Source organism: Pteropus medius, unplaced genomic scaffold (assembly GCF_902729225.1).
Source record: "Pteropus medius unplaced genomic scaffold, Ma_sr-lr_union100, whole genome shotgun sequence".
Lineage (NCBI taxonomy): Eukaryota > Metazoa > Chordata > Mammalia > Chiroptera > Pteropodidae > Pteropus > Pteropus medius.
Window position 1 is genome coordinate 5,161,945 of NW_024348242.1, and position 26,014 is coordinate 5,187,958.

Below are 26,014 nucleotides of genomic sequence, written 5' to 3' on the forward strand. Positions count from 1 at the left end.
GAGACAGAGAGAGAGAGAGAGAGAGAGAGTGAGAGAGAGTGTTAGTTCTTAGGCCATGCCTACTGCTTCTGCTACGATGGAGGGATTCGTGATTCTGACCAGTGGTGTCAGAATCATGATTGACTAGTTAGGAGCTTGACTTCTCTCCATTTCTCCAGGAACCTCAGAGACTGCTGTTCGTGGTAGCTCCCGGTAACCAGAGTCCCTGAGCTTGGGGACGGTCCCCAAAGTCAGCCAGTCTCCAGATGGCTGGGTTTTGGCTTTTATCAACGACCCATTTTTTTTTCTTTTATTCATAACGTATGTTTTTATATCTTATTTTACATCTTATTTTTATTTTGGGGTTCAGATATGTATGGAACTTGATCCGAGGCCTCTGGTGGGCTGGAGGCTGGGAGAACATAGTGGCTCCTTCAGCGTTGGCCTTGCCCAGCGTTTCTGTCGCTGTCTCGGGCCGGCTGTGAACGGCGTTGTGAGTGGAACACTGACTTCAGAGTCGGAAGACCTTGGTTTGACAACGATCCCTTTCCCATTTTAGCTGCGTGGCTTGGGTTTGTCATTGGAACTCCTCTGAGCTTAAGTTTGCTCATCGGTGTAGTGGAAGTAAAACCTACCGTCTCGCTGCCCAGACGCCAAAGGTCAAATGAGGAAATGCGTTTGAAATCATTCGGTAAAGTATAAAACCAAACACACGATGAGGCGAGGAGTAGGTCACACTGAAGAAAGAGGTGGTGGGAACTGGGGAATGGCTTACCTGTCCTGGGAAAGAACAGTGTTGGTGTTTCTCCGCCGAGTAGACAGTCGGTGCTAATTTATGCACGCGAGTTAATTCTGTTTTGCTGGGGGCTCTGATGGGACTCCCCGATGATGTGCCATCCGTGATGGAATCGGTGCTCTGATCCTTCCAGAATGGAACTAGAGGAAAAAGGCCCTTGAGAGGCACAGGCTTGGCTGACAATGTCAAAAGCATCTGCTCCAGGAAACCCTGCTGAGGCCTGGGAAGCGGATGCGGAGACCAAACTTCTTCCCTAAACACCGTTGGGTTCATTTTCAACCCGGCCGTCTAGTCCTCTGGGTTTTACGTTCTAGGCGTGCAGTGACTATTGTCACCCAGTGGTAACTGGTGGTGACGTGCCCTTCTTTCGAAGTTCTGAGACCATCCGGGCTAGCCGAGAGGGAGGAGGAGAAAACCACGCTCCAGAGTCAAACTTAGGGCACGTCCTTGAAGGACAGAGAAGGTAATAATGAGTTTTCTCTTTCATTGTGGAAAAAATACACAGTGACGTTTACCACTTTATGTGGATTGATCCAGCGATGGGTTTTACTGACTGGATCACCAGTTTAGAATCTTCAGGAAGGAGACGCTGACCACTTTAACCACTGCGAAGGGTACAGTTCAGTGGCAGCGAGTACATTCCAATATTTTGCAACCACCAACTCCGTCCAGTTCAGAACATTTTCTTCTGCCCCAGGCAGAGAACCCTGGACCCAGCAGCAAACAGGTCTCATTTCCCCTGCCCTCTGGTCTGCTTCCTGTCTTTACGGACGTTTCACCTACATAAAAGTGTTCATTGCAATATTGTTACGTGATCAATGTGAAAAATATTAAGCAGTATAGGCTAGAGGGTAGAAAGGGTCCCCTTCCTCAGATCTCACGCCCCGCAGGTAACCCACGTTAATCATCTGGTAAAGGTACTTCTGGAGCTTTCCTCAGACCCCCCCGTGCACACAAACGTGAATATGTAATTTAGAAAATTAGGTCATACTGTCCTGCAACTTATTTTAAGCTTTCTTTTTTTGGTGTTCATTTCTATAAGTCTAGCTTATTCTCTTTTGTGGGGAGGACTTTTGAAAATTGAGTTTGTCCCTGTTATTTCGGTGACCCTATGGTTTCAGCAAGTCCAAGGGAGCTAGTTCATTTGGACCTTGAAAACTTGCCTTGGCAGGGGTGCTGCCGCGTGTGTGTGTGTGTAAGTCTGGATGTAGATTCAATCCAAAATGATCATCCTACTTAATTCGCTTTGTGAAAGGAAAGGAGATTCTAGCATCTCGCAAAAGCCTAAGCAGCCTTTCTCTTCAGCATCTTTGTGGGACTCTTTGGGATGTGGCGCTGAGTCTTCAGTGACCTCCTTAAGACAGCGGTTCTGCTGGAGGGGCAGCGTATTGGCCTGTACACAACGGGAAGAACAAGAAATCGGGACCCAAGAGACCCTTGAGTTCAATTCCGGTTTCTGTTTCTAACTACTCGCTCTGTGGCCTTGGACGAGTCACTCCACCTTGCTGTTTCTCTGAACGTAAAACGAGGATATTGGACTAGATGTGCCTCGTCTTTCCGGGGCCCGGAATCTGCGGTTCCTTGGCTGTTCTGAAGTGCTTAAGGGATTGAAACCTGAGTGTCCTCGCTGTAAAATGAGGATGGTACCAGGAGCCCACGTCACTGGATTGTTTTGAGGATCAATGAGGTAACGGACTCCGGGCTCTCCTCGTAAATCCTCTGAGAAAGGTTAGCTGTTTCTTAGCTCATCGTGGAAGGAGAGCCAGACCGGCTTCGGCCAGTTCCCCACCCTCCCCGGGCCCTTGGCCCGCCTCTCAGCTTTTCCCCCACCCCCTTTTGGGTTTGCCTTGGAAACCCCTGTTCCGTCTCCTGGGGTCACATGCCATAGCAGTAGGGGGGGCGTTCTCTCACAGCTCCCGAGCCAGGCGCCGGGTCAGCGGCCGGTGCTCAGTGCCCAGTGCTCGCTCCGAAGGCCCTAGGGGAGGCTCCTCCCTTGTCTCTCCCAGTTTCTCGTGGCCGCTGGCCGACCTTGGTGTTGGCTTTGAACACCAAAGGTTCTGGAGTGAGGTTGCCTCCCCTGTGCCATCGGTTAGCTGAATGAACGCTCTCGGGGAGCGTGATACGGGGGGATGGGAAGGGTATGTGCCTCGTCGACGGATTCGGCGAGGGCCTTTAAATGCTCAGGAGGCTAGAGCGGATATTAGGATTCGGATTATTGTTTTAGACGCCACCATGGAATGAAAACAGGACCGCTTAGGGTCATGCGTGAGAGTTTGCGAAACCCATAACTGTGGAAGGTGTGTACGACTTTTCAATCTTGGGGTCCTTAGGTTGGGACCCCGGAACACATCTGCTCATGTAAGGTTCCCCTCCTGGTCTTGCCGTTTGCACAACAGTGAGCTGTGGAGCCCGGACCTCCAGCATCGTGGGCTGTTAAAAAGTATCACACCTCCACCTGCTTCAGAGCCGAAAGGGGGAGAGCGGGCGGGAGGGCGGCAGCCTGGCCAGCTCCCGCCCGCAGGTGACCAGCGCGCGGAAAACAGGGCACAACCGGATTCAGCCCGGCCAGGAGGGTCAGGGTGCCGACAGTTACTCAGGGGGCTGGATGTGATACCGAGCTCTGGGTTCCGTATTTGTGGGGGGCAGTGAGGTGATAGGGGGGTGATCCAAGGATGAACGAGACAGGCTTGTCATCTAAGACACTCCCAGTATGATTACAGAACAGGCCCTGTTGCCCTGAATCCTCTGCCTGGACCATCGTGGGAGAAGGAAGGAGGGAGCACAGTTTCAGACACCTGGGCCACCCTAGACCTGACAAGGGGTAGGAAGGGGGAGGCCACTTGGGCATTTTTTAGCCTAAAGTTAACTTCTGGGCCCCCGAATCATATTTATTATCTTTACTAGTTATGCAGCTAAATCAGCTTTTAAACTGCCCTTCCAACTAAAGCTTTAAATTTTCCTGGGCTCAGAACTTGTTAAGTGGGTGAATTCTGTAAATTGAGCCGCCCCCCCTCCACTTGTGTCTCAGCGGGAAGTGTGCCCTGAGCCAAAAGGGCTCGGCCAAGTACCTCTCATGTGTTATAATCCTCTCTCCACCCTGGCAAAGGTGGGGACTGTCATTATCCCGTTTCTTGGATGGAGAAACTGAGACCACGAGGGAGGTGGTGACTTGCCCAAACCGTGTGGCTAATAAGCCCTTTGAATTAACTACGCTATACTAGGACAAGGGCGGCACGTTAGTTTCCCAGGGCCGCCATAATACAGGACCACGAACTTGGTGGCTTAAAGCAGCAGCCATTTATTCTCAGTCTGAGAGGCCAGAAGTCGGTCGTCAAGGTGCGGGTGGGGCTCTGCTCCCTGGGGAGGCCCTAGGGAGGGTCCTTCCATGCTCTTCCGGCTTCTGGTGGCTCCTCGGCTTGTGGCTGCGTCACTCCCATCTCTGCCTGTCTTCCCATGACTTTGTTCCTTGGGTCTGTGTCAGATCTCCCTCTCCTGTCTCTTATACAGTAAATTCAGGATTATGTCATCTCGAGATTCTTACTGAGTAATCTCTGCAGAGACCCTTTTTCCAAGTAAAGTCACATTCACAGGTGCTAGGGGTTAGGACTTGAGAGTATATATCTTTTTGTGAGAGACAGGTCATCCCAGGCAGGTTCAAGGTGGTTGGGCTGGTGTGGAGGGTGAGGGTCCTGGAACACCCAGGGTGCACTGACACCTGGTTGCAGGGGCCTTGACCTCTGGCAGAGAGGGGTACCCCGAGACTGCTGGGTTCCCCAGAGCAGCCGTCTGAGCTGTTCCATTCCGTGTTCCTCTCCCTGTACCGGCCTCCCTTGACGCCTGCTTCTGCGTCATTATCACAGTGGTGGTATTTTTAGTCACAGATGGAGATTCTGATTACTGATGCCCCATCCATCGGAAACGGGGGCAGGGGGACCTGAATCCATCGTTATAAACTCTTTGAGAGAAGTTGTCATGAGGGGAGCCGAGGCCCAGCACCGGTCGTCTGTGGCTGTCTCGCCATGTCTAAACAGTGCAGTTCCCAGCAGGAGAGGCCCGGTGGCCCCAACCTGTCTCTGTCTGAAAGCCGGCTCCGGGCTTTCCTAGGGAAGGCTTGGAGGGTGTACCCTGAATGGGGCGTGACACCCAGGCTTCCTCGTCTCTGCCTCCAAGGGCCCTAGGGAGTGTATAAATGCTGGCAGCGCCCAGGGGAGCCAGTGACATGATCCCCTTCAGCACAATTTATTTCTCACAGAGAAAATCTCCAATTAGAATAATCTCTTCCTGCAGCCTGTCAAATACACAGGAAAACGAGGCCTTTCCCCGAGAGCCCGGGGCACCCCCTGGTGGCCACTGAGGGCCACACACGGAGGCGAACGCTGATTCCCGCAGGGCGGGGGCTGTGTGTGAGATTCCCAGCCTTGAAGGCACTGGGAGAGGTCTCTTTATTAACTTTTAATCATTACTTACCGTTGTTAATGTATTAAGGACTAGTAACCGTGACACCTCCAGTAATAATAGTCTTTTGTAAGCAGACATCCCTCTAAAAGAGGCCTCACCTCAATGCTTGTGAGTTACAACTTCCATCTCTGATTTGAAACGACGAGAAATCTGGAGACAATTCAGAAGGAAACTCAAAGAAAACCGAGGGGCGTAGGCATTATTTTTGGTCCTATGAAGAGCAGTGTTTGTAAACTGGTGGCCTCTGGCTCTAAACAGCCCACAGATGAGTTGCGGCTTTGTGTGTGTGTGTGTGTGTGGCTGTGTGTGTGTGTGTGTGTGTGTGTGTGTGTGCGTTTTAATTTCAGTCAGTTGCCAACATTTGAAAGTGGAGACATATCAATAATACTCTGAATCTTTGATTTCTTCTGAAAAATCAGAAAATCAGAGGCCTGGGGGAGGGGTTTTCATTGCCAAAGGAGGTTAGTAGGTTGGGACTGAGCAGTATTTGCCCTTTTGAAAAGGGACTTTGGGTCTCCACTTTGCTACAGGCCACACCCCTTTTTACAGCCCTTGCCAGTTTGCATCTGTCACTTTACCCGCTTGGTTCCTGGAGGCATTTGAGCTCTTCACCCCCCAGCCTAGAGAATGAGATAGAGATAAGGTGGCAGAAAGTTCTATGGAAGTGACAGGCCCCCTGTTCCAACCATATAGTGAGGTATAGATATAGACATAGAAAGGCTTTGGCTGAACATGGAGCATCTTCCTGGAAAGGCTTTTTTTTTTTAATGATTTTTTTTTGGGGGAGGGAATGGGCATTATTTTTAGAGAGAATAAATCCTGATGTATTATGGAGGAAGGTATGAAATTCATATGGATTATTAAGAGAAAGCATGAAATAATGAGATTTCACTCTTGGGCAGGACCACTTTGAGCTCTGGTGCCCCTTCTGTGACGATATGGGAGAGACATTTGAGAAGTGCTTCCTAAAGAATTAGTGGCCGAATTATTCCCTCTCGTGTTTGCAAGGAATAGACAAGGATGGCTCACTTCTGCTTTTGTTAACAAAACGGTGACTATGGAGCCTAGAGTATCTCCTAGGTGTCCTCGTTTTCTGGGGCAGCCCCGGAGGTTACTGGAATGGTTTCTCGAGGCTTGGTCACCCAGTGTTAGGACCGAGGCTTGTAGTAGTCATCAGTGCTAGCTAGTTTCCTCCTAGCTGTGTGGCCTTGGGCAAATCACTTAACCTCTCTGAATTTTCGTTTCTGCTTCTGTAAAATGGGTAGGATTGGCCCTACCCCACAGATAGGATTATTTTACTGTCCAGAGCCAGCACTCCTAAGAATGGTGGTAAAATCACATCCCAGCTGCATGGTGCGAAATCCAGGTGGATGACACTTTTCTGCCCCCAGGCGAGACAACAGGAAGCTGTGGCTTACTCACCGTCCAGCGTCTGCGAGCTGGAAAAGCTGAACCCAGTTCTTCTGTCTCTAGAACTAGTGCTGTCCCGAGCTTAACAGTGACGGTTTAACTAGGGACATAGTAGGTCCCCAACCTGTACTTTCCAGAACCTCTGAATCTGTTCCTTAGGGAGTTATTTTGCCCCCACTACTATCTCTCTTTTTTTAAAAAATCGTGTGAAATATACATAAAATTTCCCATTTCGACTGTTTTTAAGTGTGCAGTCCAGTGGCATTAAGTACATTCACATTGTCGTGTGACCTTCACCACCGTCCACCTCCATAACTTCTTCATCTTCCCCGTTCCCTTCACCCCTCACCCCTCACCCCTGGCGACCACCGTTCTACTTCTTGCTGGTATGAATTCGACTCCTGTGGACCTCCTATAAGTGGAATCATACAGTATTTGTCTTTTGTGACCGGCTTATTTTACTCAGCATAACGTCTTCCAAGGTTCAACCATGTTGCAGCCTATGTCAGAATCTCCTTTTTAAGGCTCCATTGTGTGGACAAACCAGTGTGTTTATCCATTCATCCAATGATGGAATGTTACTACTGTCTGATTGGCATTTTAAAAATCATTTTCTATTAATAGACTTTGTCTTTTAGAACAGTTTTAGATTTACAGAAAAATTCAGCAGCTAGTACAGTTTCCATATATGCTGCACACACCATTTTCCTGTTAATACCTTACATTGGTATAGTATATTTGTTACAGTTAATGAACCAATATCGATACATTATTATTAACTAAAATCTCAATCTTATTCACATCTCCTCAGTTTTTACATAATGTCCTTTATCTGTTCCAGGATCCCCTAGGCCACCGTATAGTCTGTCTCCTTGGCTCCTGGAGGCTGTGACAGTTCTCAGGCTTCCCTTGTTTTTGTTGACCTTATCAGATTTGAGGAATACTGTTCAGGCCTTTTAGAAAGTCCCTCTTTGGGGATTGTGTGGCTTTTTTTTTTTTTTTAAGCTGTTACTTACTGGAAGCTTACTATAGGTTAGTCATTGTGTGAGGCTCTGGGGACACAGCGGTGAACCAAGACATTTATAAACAGCATTTTAAATCAGTGACACTACCGAGTGTGTGGGTGGTGGCCGGGGTTGACTTCGTGGAGAGTCCTCAGTTTCGTGGCTGGGTGAGGTCCGGCCTCTAGTCTCCTTCGGAAATCTCCCCCATACCTTGGGCTAATACAGCTCCTTTGTTTGGCCACAGAATGTCCTGAAGGAGCACGCGGATGACGACCCCAGTCTCGCCATCACTGGGGTCCCTGTGGTCACTTGGCCAAAGAAGACTCCAAAGGTAAGACGCAGGTCACTGGCAGTCGGGAGACTGTTTCCTCAGCCTGTCACAGCTCTTGTGAGGTGAACGTAGGCACTCTTCTGGTGGGGACTCCTGGAACAGGGCACCCAGTTAAGATGGTTTTGGTGTAAGGTTTTTGGTTTTTGGAAGGAGTTACTTTCCCTGGCTGCGGACGCTGCAGGCAGTGCCGCCTGGTGGTCACTGGGGAAACTGCAGGGTAGTGATGCCTCACCTTTCCCTGTCGTTCCATGAATTTTCATCCTCCCCTCTCTTTCTTTTCTTCCCTCCCGCCCCTTCTGCTTTCTTTCCTTTTTTCTTCCAGCTGCTTCTTGGGCTGTTTTATCCTCTCGTGAAAGTAACTTTTCTTTCTCTTTGTAAAATGGATTGATGCTAACTTATCAGGAGCAGGTCGTTCCTCCTGGTCCTTTACATCCATTATCTTATTTATACTCCAATAACCCTGTGGGATGACACTTGTGACTCACTTTACAGATGACTTACACCGAGGCTTAAAAAAGCAGTCGCTTGTTGGGGTGCTTGGCAAGACGTAAAGGACAGTTGGTCTCATTGAGAGCAGAGACCAGGCTTTCAGTCAGGGCCAACTTCAGAGCCCACCTTCCAGAGAAAGAAAACCGATAACATTCCAGTGTGTCTCCTTCCACAGGCTGTGCTAGAGTGGGGGACATTTGTGTCAACTCATTCATCTACCATCAGTCAATCTGCCCTCAGCTTCACCACTTTCTTGAGCAGGTGACATAAGCTCCCAGAACCTTACTTTCCAACAGGGGCTGGTCTACCTTGAATGATTGTTTTGAGGACTAAACAAGGTCATTAATGCACGCAAAGCCCTTGGGACAAGTGCTCTCTAAATGTTAGTTGTAACTTAAGCAGCCTCCTCGTTGATAGGTAGTTTTGCTCATTTCTTCATCTTCTTCTTTTTGTTTTTGCTGTTAGAACAAACACTGAGAGGAATGTTCTAGCTCTCTGCTGTCCAAAATGGGAGCCACCAAGCTATATGTGGCTCTTGAGCACTTGGAAAATGGCGGGCCCAAATTGAGATGTGCCATCAGTGTAAAATACACAGATTTCAAAGAAGAACAATGGAAAATACCTCATTATTTTTTTATATGATTGCGTGTTGCAATTAGGGTCTCCAGATTTTTTAAACGATGCCTATTTAAATTCAAATTTTGGATAAACAACAGATAAGAATTTTAGCGTAAGTATGTCCCACTTATTACATGGGATAAACTTATGCTAAAAAAAAAAATTATTCGTTATTCATCTGAAGTGTCATTGGTGTATTTTTTTAAAAAAATATTTTGCTAGATCTAGCAACCCTCGATGAAATGAGAATATTTTGGATACATTGGTTAAACAAAAACGGATTATTAATTTCACCAGTTTCTTTTTACCTTTGTAAATGTGGCTACACAATTTTTTCAAATCCCTATGTGGTTCCCATTATTTCTATTAGACAGTGCTATACTAGGTTATTCTTTTCACTTTTGTTTATCTCCTTAGGGTGTATTTCTAAATGTAGAACTGCTGGGGAAAAGGGCTCCCATTACTTGTGGGTACTGGATCCTCATTCCCTTTGATGCTTAGTGGGAATTTAGGTGGCAATAGGAATGGAAAATGATGTGCTTTTCTCCCTTCTGCCTCCAGTTCCCCAATTCATGACAGCGTGTGGGGGTTTTAAAGTCGGCTTTCCCCTACACGGGCAATAAATATAAATGCCATTTACCAGACCACAAACTGTACTTGCAGACATAACACCTTCAAACAACCCAGCCAGGCCCCACGGCTGCTCAGAACCTGAAGAGGAAGCCGTGGCTCTGCCTCACTGCCTGCTTGCCTCTTGGCCGAGGGATTGCTGTAGGGGAGGGATTAGGGTTGGCAGAAAGGGAGCTTTTAAAGAAACAAAATGCCCATTACCTACTGTCATCTCAATTCACGGAGGGGTCCACATGAGCCTCTCTGGGGGAAACCAATTCAGGACTGCAGACATGCCCTGTCTTCCCTGTCTGAGACCCTCAGTCTGCTTCTCCAGGGGGTTATGGGTATAACAACAACAACAACAAATCAAACCTCTCTCCCCTTTCCTCCAGAGGCCTGAAAACAGGAAGCTGGCTTCTGGGCTTGGGGGATACCCCTTAAGACTCCTGTGGAGGACCAGTTACAAGCACTGGTCTGCACACGAGTTCGGCATGGGCGGGCGTCAAGGCTGGTGGGCGAACTGGGATCCCGAAGGCAAACTGGGGAGCAGTGGGTGGGAAGGAGAAGGAAGGGCCTTCGCTTTTCGGTGGCACTTACGGGGTGCCAGTCTTTTTTTAATTTAACACCTATAATAAAACAAATATAATTTGCATCCCACTTAAAGTGTACAATTATGTGTTTTTAGTATATTGAAAATACTCAGAGCTGTGCAACCATCCCCCCAATCTAATTTTAGAACATTTTTGCACCCCCTAACAGAAGCCCCATTGGCAGTCATTCCAACCTCCCCACCAGCTTCCCCACCCCACCCACTCCACCCACCCCACCCAGGCCCTGGCTGCCACCACTCTACTTCCTGTCTCTATGGGTTCGACTAGCCTGGGCATTTTATAGAAATGGAATCATACACTCTGTGGCCTTTTGTGACTGGCTTCATTCACTTAGCATAATATTTTAAAGTTTCATCCACATCGTAGCAGGTACTTTGTTTGTTCCTTTATAGGGCTGAATAATATTCCACAGCATGGACGGACCCCATGCTGTTTATCCATTCCTCTGTCGAGGGACAGACACTACAGCTGTCTGGACCTTTGGGCCATTGCGAATGATGATGCTATGGATAGTTGGGTGCAGGTTTTCAAGTGAACGTATGTCTTTGTTTCTCTTGGGTCGCTACCTAGGAGTAAAATCGACGGGTCAGATGGCAACTCTGTGTTTAACGTTTTTTGAGGAACTGCCAGACTGTTTTCCAAAGTTTTCCATTCCCACCATCAGCGTCTGAGCGTTCCAGTTTCTCCACGGCCTCACGACACTTACTGTCTTTTTTTATTACAGCCATGCCAGCACCGTCTTTTTCTTTTAAATTTAGTTTATGTTTTCCATCATTTACTCGAAGTTTATTGTATGACTTGGCAAGGGCTGCCGTAACCAAGGACCACAGGTTGTGGGGCTAAAACAACAGAAATTAATTTTCTCACCGGTCTGGAGGCCGGAAGTCTGAGATCAGGGTGTCAGTCGGCAGGATGTATTTATTCTTCTTCTGAGGACTGCCTTTGGCTTATAGGTGCTGTTGTCTATGTCTCCCCACGGTCTTCCCTTTGTGTGTGTGTGTGTGTGTCTGTGTCTGTGTCCTAATCTCTTATAATGACACCAGCTGCGCTGAATTAGGGCCCCACCCTGGCGACCTCATTTTCACAGCTACCTCTTTAAAGACCTATATCCAAAAACAGTCACACTTTGAGGTATTGGGGGTTAGGACTTCGGCACATGAATTTTGGGAGGACATGATTCAGCCCATAACATTTATTATAAATTATTTCCGGGCCACGAAAAAAAAAGATATAAATAATATGATAATGAATACCATGCCCCCTCCCCCCCCCGACTCAGCTCCAGAAATAAATTATTGCCAGCACAGCCAAAACCCCCGGGGTGTTTCTCTTCAGTGAATGCACCAGTGTTTAGATGCAGGTTTCAGATCTATTTAATCCTTCCAGCGCAGCTAGGAGGTGCACAGGATTTTCTCCATGGTGCAGTGGAAACGGGGGGCTCACAGAGGTACGCCGGGTTGCCTGGGACCACAGAGCTTGTGAGTAGCAAGGCGTTCGTCCCCAGATCTGTCCCTGTGCTGTGAGGAACTCAATGAAATGTGGCAGAGGGAAGGAGGAGGGGAGGCCCACTGCTATATTTATGCATTTCCTGGCCTGTGGGGTTAAAAAGTTAACGGGAACGGAAGAAGTAAGTCAAGGACTAAGCGCCTGGGCCGCCAAGGGTCTCTGGATTCCCAGCCTTGCGGCCGGCTTCCTCCCGGTGCGGTGCAGGTGGGGTTGAAAGATCAAGGGTGCTCACTGAGGCCGTCAGGAAGGGAGGCGGGGAGAGGCGTTCGGTCTGGGTCGGGTTACCCAACGAGTAATTAAGGATAAATGGCGATCAGCTAGAAATGCTTTGATGTCGCACCTTGCCTCTCGGAGAGCAAGGTCTTTTTCTGGAACTGGTTAGGGGCCGTGAGGTCACTTCCGATGTGGTGTCTTTCAAATCAAAGATGCTACCGAATCGCCATCCATCACCGTTCACCCGATTGGCTGTTTCCACCAGTGGTGATGGATTGGTTTGATCCGTCTATGCTTTGGCTGCTTCCTTTTATGACCAGGTGGCAGGATTTTGGGGGCCTGTCAATGACCTTAGAAGCAAGCCGAGGGAACTGAGCTTCTATGAGGCCTGACCTCTGACCTCAGTGGCGAGTTGATCTTCTGGTCACCAGCCAGACGCGTCTACACAGCTGGCCTGTGGGTTCATTCACAGAGAAGGAAACTGAGGGAGGAGAGAGGCTGGGCCACGGCTGCCCATGGAAAGCGAGCCTGTTGAAGCATCCTGCTTCTTAATCCATTATCTCTAGTGGGCAAAGCGGGCCGCCACTTGAATTTCAATTATTGGCAATTTTTTTGGAGTGTAGGAGCAGAGAGGCTGGAGTGCGTATGAACAAGCACTCTGACTGGGGACGGGGAGGACAGCCCTCTGCAGTCACCGACTCGGCTTCCTTAACGGGGCCGTGACAGGGCCACACCGGAACCGCAGGAGGAAGCGGCACACACACACCTGATGTGTGCGTCAGCCTGGCTTCTGCTTTGTTCCTCTTCCCGTTCCCCTGCAGTCGGTCATTGAGATCTGGGAGGTCTGATAAGTCTGGTCTCCCTCGGGACAGACACGCGGTCTTTCCCCAAAGGAGAGGCATGTGATTCAGTAAGAGAGGGCCCCGTGTACTTCCTTTTCCTACTCTGCTCTCAATTCCTGTCACCCCCATCGTAATTAAGTTGATGGTGCACAGGTGGGGAAGAGGACGGGCATGGCTCCTACCACTTACGTCGCCTGCTCAAGGCCAGTGTGGGCCGATGAGGACCCGTCCTCCGGCTTCGGCTTTCCCTGGGGACCACTTTAAAAAAAATCTGTCTTTCTAGGCCCCTCCCTTGACACTGTGACACAGTAGGTTTGGGGTGGGGCCTGGAAATCTCTGCTTTCTAAACGTTTTGCAGGTAATTCTCATCCACGACTGAGGCGAGCTCTGGGGTCGGGGGTTTGAATCTCAGCTCTGCCACAGACCAGCCGTGTGGTCATGGGCAAGTCTGAACCTCAGTTTACTCATCTGTAAGAAAAGGGCAAATAGTGCCTTTCCTCCAAGGTTACCGGGAGATGCTATCTGTAAAATACCTTGATAGCAGGCCATCACTCGGCGACAGCTATTATATATAGTTTTCTGTAAAATTATCATCTGTAAGTCGACGGTAACCTTGAATCTGCCCTCCCAGAAGGCTGGTGGTGTTTTCAGTAGAAATGGAGGATGCAGAAGGAGGAGCCAGGAGCAGGGGAATGGCATGCGCAGTTTAGACACATTTCCCATCCCTAAGTTATCATTGGCCAGTGCAAAATTTTAGTCTCCAGCAGGGGCCCAAATAGCTTAATTTCCCTGAAATAGTCACGGGCTGTGCTTGGTGTTTCCTATGAGGGGGCCGGTGTGAGAACTTGCTTTATCTCTTCCTCACAGCCCTGAAGGGAGAAAGTCCTAGGCCCCGGAGTGGAGTGGGAGGGTGGAGGGCAGGGTGACTGTTGCCTTAGCAATGTGTCTCTGGGGGGTTGAGGTAGCTGAGGCCACCAGCTCTGCTACTGGGCCACGGTAGGGGGAGAAGGTGTCAGGGTCAATGTCAGGCATGTCCAGTCCTTTCCAAAGATGGGAAAGTGGCCTCCGAGGGCGGGCACAGGTGATGCCCAGCAAGCAGGGAGGGGAACCAGATAGAAACGGATCCGGGGCCCTCGTCAGGAATTACGCAGGGTTTTCCTAAGTGACCGCTAAGTCGTTTGTGGAGTCTAGAGTCCTGTAGGTTCCCACAGGGGCAGCAGAAACCTCTGATATAAGAATGCCCACGAAAGGCGGTCTGCTTCTCCTGGACGGAGCGGCGGACATTGTCGGCAGCGGAGACATCCAGCTGGAAAAACGGGTGGTGTGTCAGCGACGCCACCATTTCCTCCCGGTGGGGACCCGGGTCTCCGGCTGGTTTATGTGAACTCTGGTCCCAAAATTTGTTTGTAGCTGGCAAGGAACCCATCGTAGGACAAGGAGCCCATCCGAGGAGCGCTACCTTTTCAGTGGGGCGAATTGAAGCTGGGAGGTGGAATTTTCTAGAATCACGCATGTGCGATCGAGGCAGGCCAGAAGAGTAGCTTTACCTGCTGGCTTTTCGCCAGAGTTCTAGCTCCCTGTGTCTTGACGTCATCTTCCCTCTGTATGTATCTGTTTCCAAATTTCTTCTTTTTTTTTTTTAAGGACACCAGTCATTGGATTAGGGCCCTGATGTCGTCATTTTAACTTAATCACTTCTGTGAAGACCCCGTGTCTAAATACGGTCACGTTCTGGTGTAACTGGGGGTAGGACTTCCCCATACGAATTGTGGGGCAAGTATAGCTCAGTGCTCTGCGGTGACTCTCCATCTATGCTGGCCTCGCGTGCCCAAGTCCCCACTTGTAGCTCTGTCTTAGAATCTCATGATGCCTTCATCTGCTCTGCATTGCCGGGGAACTGAATTACGTCATGTTTTCCATTTCCTTGCTGGTCCCATCCCGCCCAGGGAGGCGATGGCTTGTCACTGTCACCGGGCTCAGGGTGCATCGCCATGCCTTGCTGGTTTCTCCGACCCTACTACGCTCTGTAAATTGAGCCTCTGTTAAACTCTCCTCCGTGACCTGGTGGTCGGGGGGCCGGGGTGCCATTCATTTCTTGTCAACATCTTGACTGACGTTTCTCCTGGCACCGGCCGTCCACGTTCTGCTCTGCATTTTGTCCTAAGCGTCCGCGAGCTTCTCCAGACTAGAGCTCGCCTTATTTTCTCCTTATCCATTTTTGTATCCGGACATGCGTGATTGCTCCCTGACATCTGGGGCCCAGGAAATGTTTGCTGAATGAATGAACTCGAGCAAGCTCTCCGCTCTCTTTCGCCTGCTCCCCTGATGCCTCTCAAGTCTTCTTTGGGGAGAATAAGATTCTCTCCTCACTTTGACTTTGGTGTCCGAGTCTCAGCCAACTATTGAATGAATGAATGCTAAATGGAAGAGTCCCAAGACGGGCTCCTGGGTACCCCCTAGACCCTTTTGTCCCTTAAATTTAGACCCCCTTCTTTATCCCAGCTTAGGTCTTATACCTCACTTGAAACTTTTCAGCCATCTTCCGTATCACTGCAGAACCGCTTGTTGGAACTTTTAAGACAGCGTTCAGCTGAAATAAGCTGTGATTAAAGTCTGCAGCCCAGGATTTCTTTCTTAGTTTGATAACCTCCTCAGCTCTCTGTGTTAATAACGCCAAAAGACCAATTCTTGGAAAGCCATCGCGATACTCAGACCTCCTGCCTTCGGTGGAGTAAATAGGAAGCCAGGCAGGCACTGTAAGTGATTGCTTGCCTTTATGGTGGTTATATTTCTGGAACAATGGCCCATCCTTCAGACTTTTCTTTTTGTCACATGTCATCGTATAGTTCCCATTGTAAAGGGGGACATGGATCACTGACACTGGGAGCGAGCTGTCATGTTCTTTTATTCCCCCCTTCTCTCTTATTATTTGGCTTTGTTAGAAAGATGGATATGTGTATAACCAAATGATGTCAGATAATCTGTTCTCCAAATTCAGCTGATCTAGAGGGGGAAGAGAGGGCATGATTAGGCGAATACAGGGGAAAATATTTGCATCGCTTCGTTTTGCTTCATGTTACAAAGATGGGAAGGGCAAGCATATTTGTCGGGACAAAGAAGAGTAGATGGGAAGGGAAGCTGGAGTAAAAGCTGCTGTAACTCACTGACCTCCACCAAGGAATGTAAAAGACAAAACAGGAAAGCACTTGGCAGGATTCAGAGATAATCTCGCTTAAAGCGATTTTTTTTGGGGGGGCGGGGTGCCTATTTAGATTCATTTCTCTGTCAGTTATTGTTTATGGGACAAGATGGCAGGAGGGGACTGGGTGTGGGGCCGCTGTGGGGGCTTGTTGGTTTGAGTGTTCCCAGTTGATTGATTCTTTCGAGGAAGGGTGTTGTATTTTATTTTATTTTATTTTATTTCATTTTATTTTATTTTATTTTATTTTATTTTATTTTATTTTATTTTATTTTATTTATTTTAATTTAATTTAATTTTATTTTATTTATTTTATTTTATTTTATTTATTTTATTTATTTTATTTTATTTATTTTATTTTATTTTATTTTATTATTTTATTTTATTTTATTTTTACCACTTTTTTAAATTTTGGAAAAATACACATAATATAAAATTGACCATTTTAACCATTTTTAGGTGCACAATTCAGTGACATTTAAGTACATTTCACGTTCTTGTGCAACTATCACCACCATCCGTGTCCGGAACTTTTTCATCTTCCAAAACTGAAACTCTGTCCCCATTAAACACAAACTCCCCATTCCTCGCCTCTCCCCGGCCCCTAGCACCCACCATTCTACTTTCTGTCTCTGATTTTGACCACTCTTAGTACCTTCTATAAGTGAAATCATACATTATGTGTCTTTTGTGACTGGCTTATTTCACTTATCCTAATGTCTTCGAGGTTCATCCACGTTGTAGCACGCGTCAGAATGTCCTTCCTTTTTATGGCCGAATGATATTCCGTTGTATGCATATACCGTATTTTGTTTATCCATTTGTCTGTTGATGGGCGCTTGGGTTGCTTCCATCTTTGGCTATTGTAAATAATGCTGCTATGAACATGTGTGTATAAACATCTTTTGTAGTCCATATTTTCATTTCTTTGGGGTCTATACCCAGAAATGGAATAGCTGGATGGTACGGTAATTGTAGATTTTAATTTTTTGAGGCACTGCCCTACCATTTTCTACACTTTATACTCCCACCGACAGTAGCACACAAGTTCCAATTTCTCCACATCCTTGCCAACACTTATTTTTTTTTATTAAATAATATCCATCCTAATAGGTGTTGTTATTTCTTTTTAACCCACTTTAGCTTTTATGCTAAAGTATTCTTTAGAAAATTATAGACGACATGACGTTCTACCCCTCAATACTTAGGTTTGCATCTCCTGAAAAAGAAGAATATTTTCTACATAACCAAAATAGCATTACACCGAACGAAATTTTGGTCATATTCCGATTTCCCAAATTATCCTTTACAGCTGCTTTGCACAAACCAGGATCCAATCCAGGACTACACATTGAATCTGTTCTTAATTCTCTCTTCTAATCTAACCCTTTCTTAGGATAGTGATTTGTAGAGAAGATGGAACAATTTGTCCTGCACAGCATCCCGTTCTGTGCGTGTGTCCGATTGCTTCCTTGTGGTGTCATTTCGTTTCCCCTCCCCCTCTCTCTTGTCATTTCTGTAAATTAAACCTTAGCTCGAAAGGCTTGGTTCGATTAAATATCATAGTTAGTGGATTAAGGTGGTGGCGGTCTGATTTCCTGTTATTCAGTTATGTCCGTCTCTCTTTCCTCCAAAGAATAATCTGGAAAGGGATGTGTTGGCTCTGTGCTTCTTTACACTGTTCACTGATAATTTCAACACCAGTTGATCTATTGATTTCCCGTATCAGTAGTTTTATCAGGAGATGTGGAACGAAGCTTTGAAGCGTATCATTCCGCCCATGTGAATTCGCTGCCGTTCCCCCCCAGAGCTTTCCCTCATCAAGCAGGACTACCCTTAAACAGAGTTCCTCTGGAAAGGCTGCATGTGTGCTAATTCTTTCCCTTTACAGACCAATTTTCAAAGTAAAGAGTTGGTTTAATGGCGGCTTCAGATGGTGACGGATAAGTTTTGTCAAGCTTTTCCTATTTTGAGTGTCCTGATAAACTCGTGGATTTTCAGAGATCCAAGGGGATTTTAAAGGCAAGTTGGCCTGCTTGAGATGAGCCATTTTTAAAGAAAAGCAAGAATGGTAAATGAAGAGAGGTCCATGGCAGCAGTGAAGAGATAGAGGGTGGGGAGGGAGAGAGAGAGAGAGAGAGTGTGTGTGTGTGTGTGTGTGTGTGTGTGTGTGTGTGTGTATGTGTCTGAGGGGGGGGGAGGTAGCTGTTTCCTCCATCCCTCATCCCAGTGCTGAATTCTTGTTTGTCAGGCCCACATCCCTAAATGAAAGGCACTAACATATTGTCAGAGGCCATCAGACCCCACAGCGACTGTTAGCAGCTCACTGAAGAGGTGATTCAGCTGTTTCTTGGGTTTGGTTAGTTTCCACATGCTCCAGGGTTTAGGGCAAACATTCCCAACCAGGTTACCTTTGGGGGGCGGGGATAGGAACTGAGGTCACTCTTAAGTGATGGCTGATATCAATACATAATTTTCTATTTAGGTAAAATTCACCTAACATAAAATGAACTATTTAAAGCAAACAAGTCAGTGGCATTCAGTACATTCACAACGTTGTGCAGCCATCACCTCTAGCTAAATTCCAAGATATTTTCATCACTCCAGAAAGAAATCCTGTACCCACCCAGGAGCAGTCCCTCCTTACACCCCCCACACCACCCTCAGCCCCTGGCAACCACTAATCTGCTTTCTCTCAATGGATTTACTTATTCTGGACATTTCCTATAAGTGAAATCGTGTAACATGTGGCTTTGTGACGGATTGGCTTCTTGCACTTAGCATTGTGTTTTCAAGGTTTATCCACATTGTAGCATGTGTCAGTGTGTCATCCGTTTTTATGGCTGAATCATATTCCATTGCATGGATGTGCCACGTTTTGTTGACCCGTTCGTCATTGGCTGGAATTTGGGTTCTTTCCACATTTCGGCCGTTGTGAATAGAGAGCTGCTATCAATGATGAACATCATTTTACTCCTTTTAACTATCTGCTTCATCTTCCCATTTTGAATAATCTTTGGATTTGGTGAGGCTAAGTTCCACACACAAGTTTACATCCTGTTTCTCCAAGGTCTTTCTTGGAGGATGGGGGGGCGATATACGCGATGGGTGTTCTGGTGTCAGGATACCATGGGGGAGATTTGGGCTTGTTAAGAAGAATATTTTTAAATTACGAGAGTCTTGGTTACGAGGAATTACGCTGGCATTTTATGTATTTTTAGCCCTGTCTACTTTCCGGAGCTGGGGGGCGGGAGGTTGTAAAGTGAATCCATTTGTCTTGTCGAAATTGTCTGAACACTCAGCCTTAGCTTGGATTTTTGCAGGAAAGTAAATAAAGAAGGAAAGAAACTTTCTACGGTCAGCGAGTGAATTGGAAATGGGGTGGATGGTGGGAAAACGTTTCTCAGATCCGTTTCACTCACCTGTTAAACTAGTTAATTTTTAAAAAATCCCACACATAGTCACAAGTCTTCCAGTGAATGTAAATATTTACTGGCTGATTTTGGTATGTAAAGAGACATTATTAGGGGAGGAACCCCATTTAACAGAAAGCTCGGTCTGTTTAAAGGACCCATATGACAAATATATGTGGTTTTTAAATGCTTGTGGAATGACTCTCCAGGGGGAAAATAAAAAGCAATTAAATAACATTAGTAATTTCCTTAACAGAAATCGGTACAGCCCTTTGTCGTCAGTCACTCTTTGAACTATGGTTTTATCCTGGCCACTCTAGACTCAGTCCTAAGTTGCTGTGGGCCACTATGCAAAAATTCCTCTTATTTACATTTTATTAGGGGGGAAAAAAAAAACAACCTCTCCAAAAGACCCCCTTTTGCCATTAAGGGAGAAAAACCTATTGAAGAACAGGTAGACAAATGGCAAAATAATAGTAAATAACTGAAGCACGCATTTCTCTGTTGCTCGTTAAGCACAAATTATTACGTGCATCAGGAAGCGACCCTATGCATGCCTGATCCGTCATTTCTGTTCTCTCCTTGGGAGTACTTTGACCAGTGGTGTGTCCCTTGGTTCAGGAGCATGCCAGCTAGTTACTGGTCCGGACACAGAGAGTTCATTCTCTTTTCCTGCCCCGATCGTCTGGAATATAATGTTCCTAAGCTGTAGCCGTGCCCTTTGCGACATGGGCACCAGGGAAGGGGCCCCATGCAGGAGAGACTCTCCCCCTAGGGAATCCCAGAGTCCTGGGCACTGGCTCAGTCTGCCTTTTTCCTTTCCTGTCCCCTTTGACCTTATCTTCCTGCCTGTCCCCACCGTGGGGACAGCCCGCAGCACCCTTAGGTGGCTAAGTCTGGCAAAATCTCTGGGCAGAAAGGGGTTGTTCCTAGTGTCTCATGATCTGACAGGCAGACCAGAAAATTAAATGACACTCAGAGGAAGAGCAGAGAAATGGGGGCTGTCTGTGACCCAGGCGGGGTTGGCTTCCATCTGTTTTTATTTCCTTACCACTTGGTGAAAATTCTGGATCCTCCTGGCTCAGGGCAGGTGCCAACTGCCCTGGTGTCATCAGCTTTGGGGGGAGCACTTTCTAAGAATGTGAGCCTAGGCAAAGTGGAGCCAGCAGAGTGTTCAGTTCTCAGCGTCATTCAGAGATTGCCGTCAGGAAGGAGAAAGGATGAGCCCTAAGGCACGATGTAAACGCTCAGCTTTGAGGTGGCAGTTCTATTGGGCAAGGACTGGCGTGGTGTGTTTTATGTACAGGTCAGCACACTATTAACACAGAACACATGTTGGATGACCGTGTGTACCAGGAAACCTGACAGAGGGAAGTAGAGGAGTAAGAAGCTCTGTGCAAGTGTCAGAAGAGGGATTTTTTTTAGAGGTGTTAGGATAGTGGCTGGCAGAAGCCTTCATAGCGTGTAGAGAGAACCCCTGCATTATCGTGTCTTGGTCCTGGCTTCCTACTTCCACAGTTGGCCCCCGGATGGTTCCTTCAGGCAGCAGCTTGGCTGCCAAACCCCTACCTACCTGTCCTGAAATTAGGTTTGGACAGACAATACAGAATGTGTAAAACTGTGGTAAGGGACAGGTCCTTTTTCCCTACACGAGTTGAAGTTTTTCATCTGGATTATCGCGTCGGGCTCATTTGGCATCCTCCTGTCTTGTGCCTGGCGTCAGGCATTGGAGTGGTATGATTAACATCCCGGGCTCCAGCCTCCAATGGCCTGAGGGTTCAGATCCCGGTCCCTTCATTTCCTAGCAGCAATATGCCTCAGCTTCCTCATCTGTAAAATGGATGAACAGTGCTACGTGCCTCACGGGCTGTTTACGGGAATAAAAGAGATAACGGCTACAGCACACTTAGCCCTGCGTCTAGCCCTTCAGCCGTGCTTTTTAGAAAATCTTAGCTGCTGTTATTGCCTGGACTTCCGGAGGGTCTCTGGATGGCGTGATGGGGACTCTGGGCTGGAGAGCTGTTTTCTAATTTTCTTTGGGCCTCAATTTCCTCTCCTGTGAAGTGAGGGGACCTGGCGAGGCCCCTTCCAGCTCTGAAATGATATGACGGAAGGAAGTTTGTGTTCGCTACAGCTTCTGGATATCAACATTTTCCCTTTCTCTGAGCTGTAACTGTCTTTTTACTTTCTTAAATACAGAAGTGAGCTTTTGAGAGTTTCCAAAAGAAATCAGCCCAAAGACAAGTTTAAATAAGCTTGCACTCCTTATGGGAGAAACCTTCAAAAATCCTGCCCCCTTACTTTTCTCTTGATGTTATGTTATTTGGGTAGCTCTGTACCCTTGCAGTTTGGACCAATTACAATGCAGTGAAAGCATGATTAGCATTTTATCGGCCCCTCCCCTTTCTTTAAGGGGCCTCCTACTGGGTAGAGTATCTCCTAAGAAGTCATCAGATTAACATTGTCCAGACAAGGTAACTTTTTAAAAGCTGAGACCTTTGGGGATGGAGTGTGAGGTGTATAGGGGTATTCTTTTTCTTGTTTTTGTTGTTAACCTTGAGTGGATAGTGAAAAATATAAGAAACTCAGAACAGATACATTTCTGTAACGAGCAGGTCTGCTGGGCTTTTCCCCCAGTGTTAGCCAGCTATATACATTTCAGACAGACCTTAAAATCATCTACTCAGTAAAACTGACGTCCCTGTTAAGTCACTCCTGCTGACTCCCTGCTAGGAGCTTCCTAAGTTTTATCTACGAGTTCTCTGCCACACGTTCTGCCTTCGCTGAAAGCCCAGGCCATGATCTGCCTGTGGGTCCCTTCTGTTCTCACCGTGGATTTCGTGGCCAGTGGCCTGGGCATGAATAATGGTTGGACAGCATTGCAGAGTTGGTCACCAAATATCACAGCTGATGGGCTTTTTCTTGGAAAAGCCTCTGATCTCTTTACAGAAGGTCACAGTTGCACAAACCTTCCCGTTTTACAGATGAATCTGAGCAGGTACAGGTATGCCTGTTTAGTGTCACCTTGGACATTCCTAGTTAGATGATAAGTATGCCAGCTGCCCAGCTAAGTCGTCTTGCTCCTTAGCTTGAGATCAGCTAGGGTTTGGATGATTATTACAGCATTGATCTAGCTAATGGTGGGAGTACCTTCTCCAGAGTAGGCATAAGTGCCCCATAGACTTTTTTTTTTTTTTTAAATGAAGCTCAGTCTGGATTTGCAGCAATATTCTGCAGGACTGGGCTGCTTTTAGAGTAAGCATTAGGAACCTTTACAGTTTAAGAATTTAGAAACCCACACCTTCTAGGCCAGCCTCGGGGGCTGCCAGTGTCCTAGGAGAACTGAATTCTGGCCTGCAGCACCCTCAACCCTTCCAGTTAGACTCCTGGGCACCGCGGAAAGGAGGGGTTCCCGTCCAAGAGGGTGGGGCGCCCACCTGGAGCCGGGTGCATTCAGGGCTTTTCTCTGGCAGCCTCCAAGTCAGGCAGCTCGATCTGAAATCCCATCTGCACCACCCCACATTTTCCGCTAATTCTCTCTCCACCTGGAGGGGCAAACCTGAGGACAGAGAGGGCAGCGAGAGGGGACCGGCCCATCCCAGCTGTCCGCGTCCGGGAAAACCGGGCCCCCAGACCGTATCCAGGCCAGCGGGCCTGCAAGCTCCGGGTACGGAACTCCGGGTTCGCGGACATCATCGGGTCCTGGTCCAAGAGCTTGTGCAAAGCCGGGGGCCCGGCTGCCCGCCATCAGGGGCCCAGGGACCCGTGCCTGGCGTCGCGTGCAGGGCCGCCCCCCGTGGTCCGTGCGCCCCGGGGCTCCCGCGAGTGCCCCGCAGGACCACACAAAAGACCCCACCCCAGGTCGGGTGTGCATTTCCTGTTGGATCGGCGGCGGCGTGCAGCCACCCATGTGCATCCCGCGGCGCGCGGGCCGGGCGGGGCGCGGGGCACGCCCCCACGCAGCCCCAGTCCCCGCGCGCCAGCCGCGAGGGGCCGCCCTCGGCGGGCCCGCCCCCATGTCACCGCAGGCCGGGCTCCCTTTGTGTGCGGCCCGAGCGCCGCGGCCGCGCCATTGGCCCGCCGGCCCGGGGGGCCAGCCCCTTCCTGGCTCGCCTCATGCATATGCATGAGCGCCCCGGCCCTCCCCGCGCCGGCCCCTCCCGCCCCCTCCCGCGCGGGCGTGCGAGGCGCGCGGCGCGGCGCCCTCCTCGCGGCAGCCGGAGCCGGAGCCGGAGCCCGAGCCCGAGCCGGAGCCCGAGCCCGAGCCCGAGCCCGAGCCCGAGCCCGAGCCCGAGCCAGGGCGAGCCGAGCCTGCTCCGGGCGGGCGGCGGCGGCGGCGGCGGCGGCGCCCCAGCCATGTCAGCGCGCGCGAGCCTGGGCCCACCATGAGCCATGGCCATGTCCGTGAGCGCCGAGGACGACGACTATGAATCGGAGCCGGACCAGGTCCGGGGCCCGGGTGGGGCTGAGGGAGGGACGCGCCGCCCGACCTCCCGCCCGGCGCGCCCCGGGCGGCCGCGACGCCGCTCCGCCGCGAGCCGGAGAAAGTTTTGAAGCCGCCGGCGGGGCCGGGCCCGGAGCGGGGCGCGGGGGAGCGCGGGGGAGCGCGGCAGGCCGGCGGGCGCCTTGGGCCCCGCGGCCGGCCCGGGCAGGGGGCGTGTGCGAGCGGCCGCGCCGCGGGGCCGGTGTGGGCCTCGCCGTCGGGCGGGCCCTGGCCGGGGCCCGCGGGCAAGTTGCGGGCGGCCGGGGCGCGCCGCGCCCTCCCCTCGCGCCCTCGCCCGCGGCCCACGCGCGTGACGCCCGCCGCGGGCGCTCCCGGACCCGCGGGCGCCGCGGGCCCCCGTCCCTTCCGCGTGCGAAGTTGCGCCGGGACCCTCGGCCCGGAGGCCGCAGGGCGCCGCGGCCCGTGGGCCCGACGGCCCGAGCTTTTGTCTGCGCGCCGCGCGCCCGCCGCCGGCCGTGGGCACACGGAGACAGGAAGGGGTGCGAGCCGCGGCCCGCGCGGGGAATCCGGAACCCGGCGGGCGCGCTCCGCGGCCGCGGCGGCGGCGGCGGCGGCGGGAGGAAGCCGTGACCCCAGATGGCAGTGTTCGGCCCGCGTTGGCTGGAAGGGAAAACAGCTCTCTCCTGGGACCCGGTGGGGTGGGTGGGGGTGTGTGGAGAAATCTGTATAAAACAAAGCCCTGGGTGTGTTTATGCGGTGGATTTATCCGGGAAGATTCGCGGTTAGGGCGCCGGAGAAGAAAGTGGGGGTTTTACGAAGTATAATCTGCACAGCATTTGAAACAGGACACAGGCGAAGTAGACTTGGCCAAGGAATTAAGCCCTGGATGCTTGAGTTGTCATGTGGGCATGAGACTAGGTGAATAAGATGCTTACTTATAATCCTGGGCGCGTTTCCTCGGTGGGGTAAAGATGTTTGGGGATGTTTAGGCCTAGATGTAGGGACGTTTTTTCCTTCCATGAGGCTCGATTGAGGAAGTATTGTATATGCTGCACTTAAATCGTTTCACACGTGTTAATTAGTGGTTTTATTTAACAGAGGTGAAGTTAAATTGTATTGTTTTCTCAGTTTTGCTGCGTATTTTCCAGGCACGTGTACCTTGTGAGCTATTCCTGAATCTCATTCGTCCTATGGATTGGATCAACCCAGATCCAAGCCAAGTGAAGTGGTTTGGGGGCTTTCATCAAGCCAGTAGTGCAGCCTATGAATGGTTCTGGTATTCTTGCTACTTAGTTCACACCTCGACTCTGAACATTTCAGTTCATTTTGGGTCTCCCTAGTCTCTGCCAGCAGTTTATCATTTCTTTGGCATCTGGTCAATCATAAGACACTTACATTCAAGTTGTGACTGCACTTTGGTGTTTCGGGATTGAGGTTCCTGTCACCCGTTTTGTTTTGGTTTCGTAATGTAGCCACACCCCTGGCCTATGGGTAGATACAGTCTTTGACACTGCATCAGAGGAGACTTAGTATGTCTCTGGGCTTAAACACACATTTTCAGTCCTGCCACTCCTAAAAGAGACGTCCATCAAGAGAGGATGCGTTCCTTGTGGCCGGACTTTGTTTCCCTCCTCCCCACTTCGGTCAGCCCAGTTGTGGCACTTGGAGTTAGTAATTGAAGTCCTTGAGGTTGCCATGTTCACTTTAAGATGATTTTTTCCACTCAGGTGCATTGGAGGAGATGACCTCTAAGCCAGGTCAACGGGCAGGAGGTTTTCCCCATAGTTTCAACAGAGAAGATGGTTGTCAGCTAAGGTAATCTACATTGGGGACACTCCAGGCTGTGGCTCACTGCTGCTAGCCTCCCTCCACCCTTTTCTCACCAGTTTTCTGAGCCCCGGATTTCTTGGCCCTGAGCAGAAGAGTGGCTTTCTCCAGCGACCTTAACGGCAGTTGTGTCTTTCAAACGAGAGCCAGTCTTTGGGGTCTCCAGTTCACAGGTTCAAGACCACCCTTCTCTAAATAAGTCTTCTTTTAGGAGGGCCGTGCCTTCACCCCACCCTGCCAGAGTGGGTTGGCACCAAAGGAG

General features: G+C 49.4%; 1 protein-coding gene across 1 annotated transcript in view; it reads left to right on the forward strand.

The window, feature by feature from the left end:
* Positions 1 to 26,014, forward strand: part of KDM2B (lysine demethylase 2B) — a 103,713-nt gene that overhangs the window by 52,802 nt on the left and 24,897 nt on the right. Inside the window, 1 exon segment of the mRNA XM_039879384.1 lies at positions 7,892 to 7,978. Coding sequence (XP_039735318.1) covers positions 7,892 to 7,978 — 87 coding nt within the window.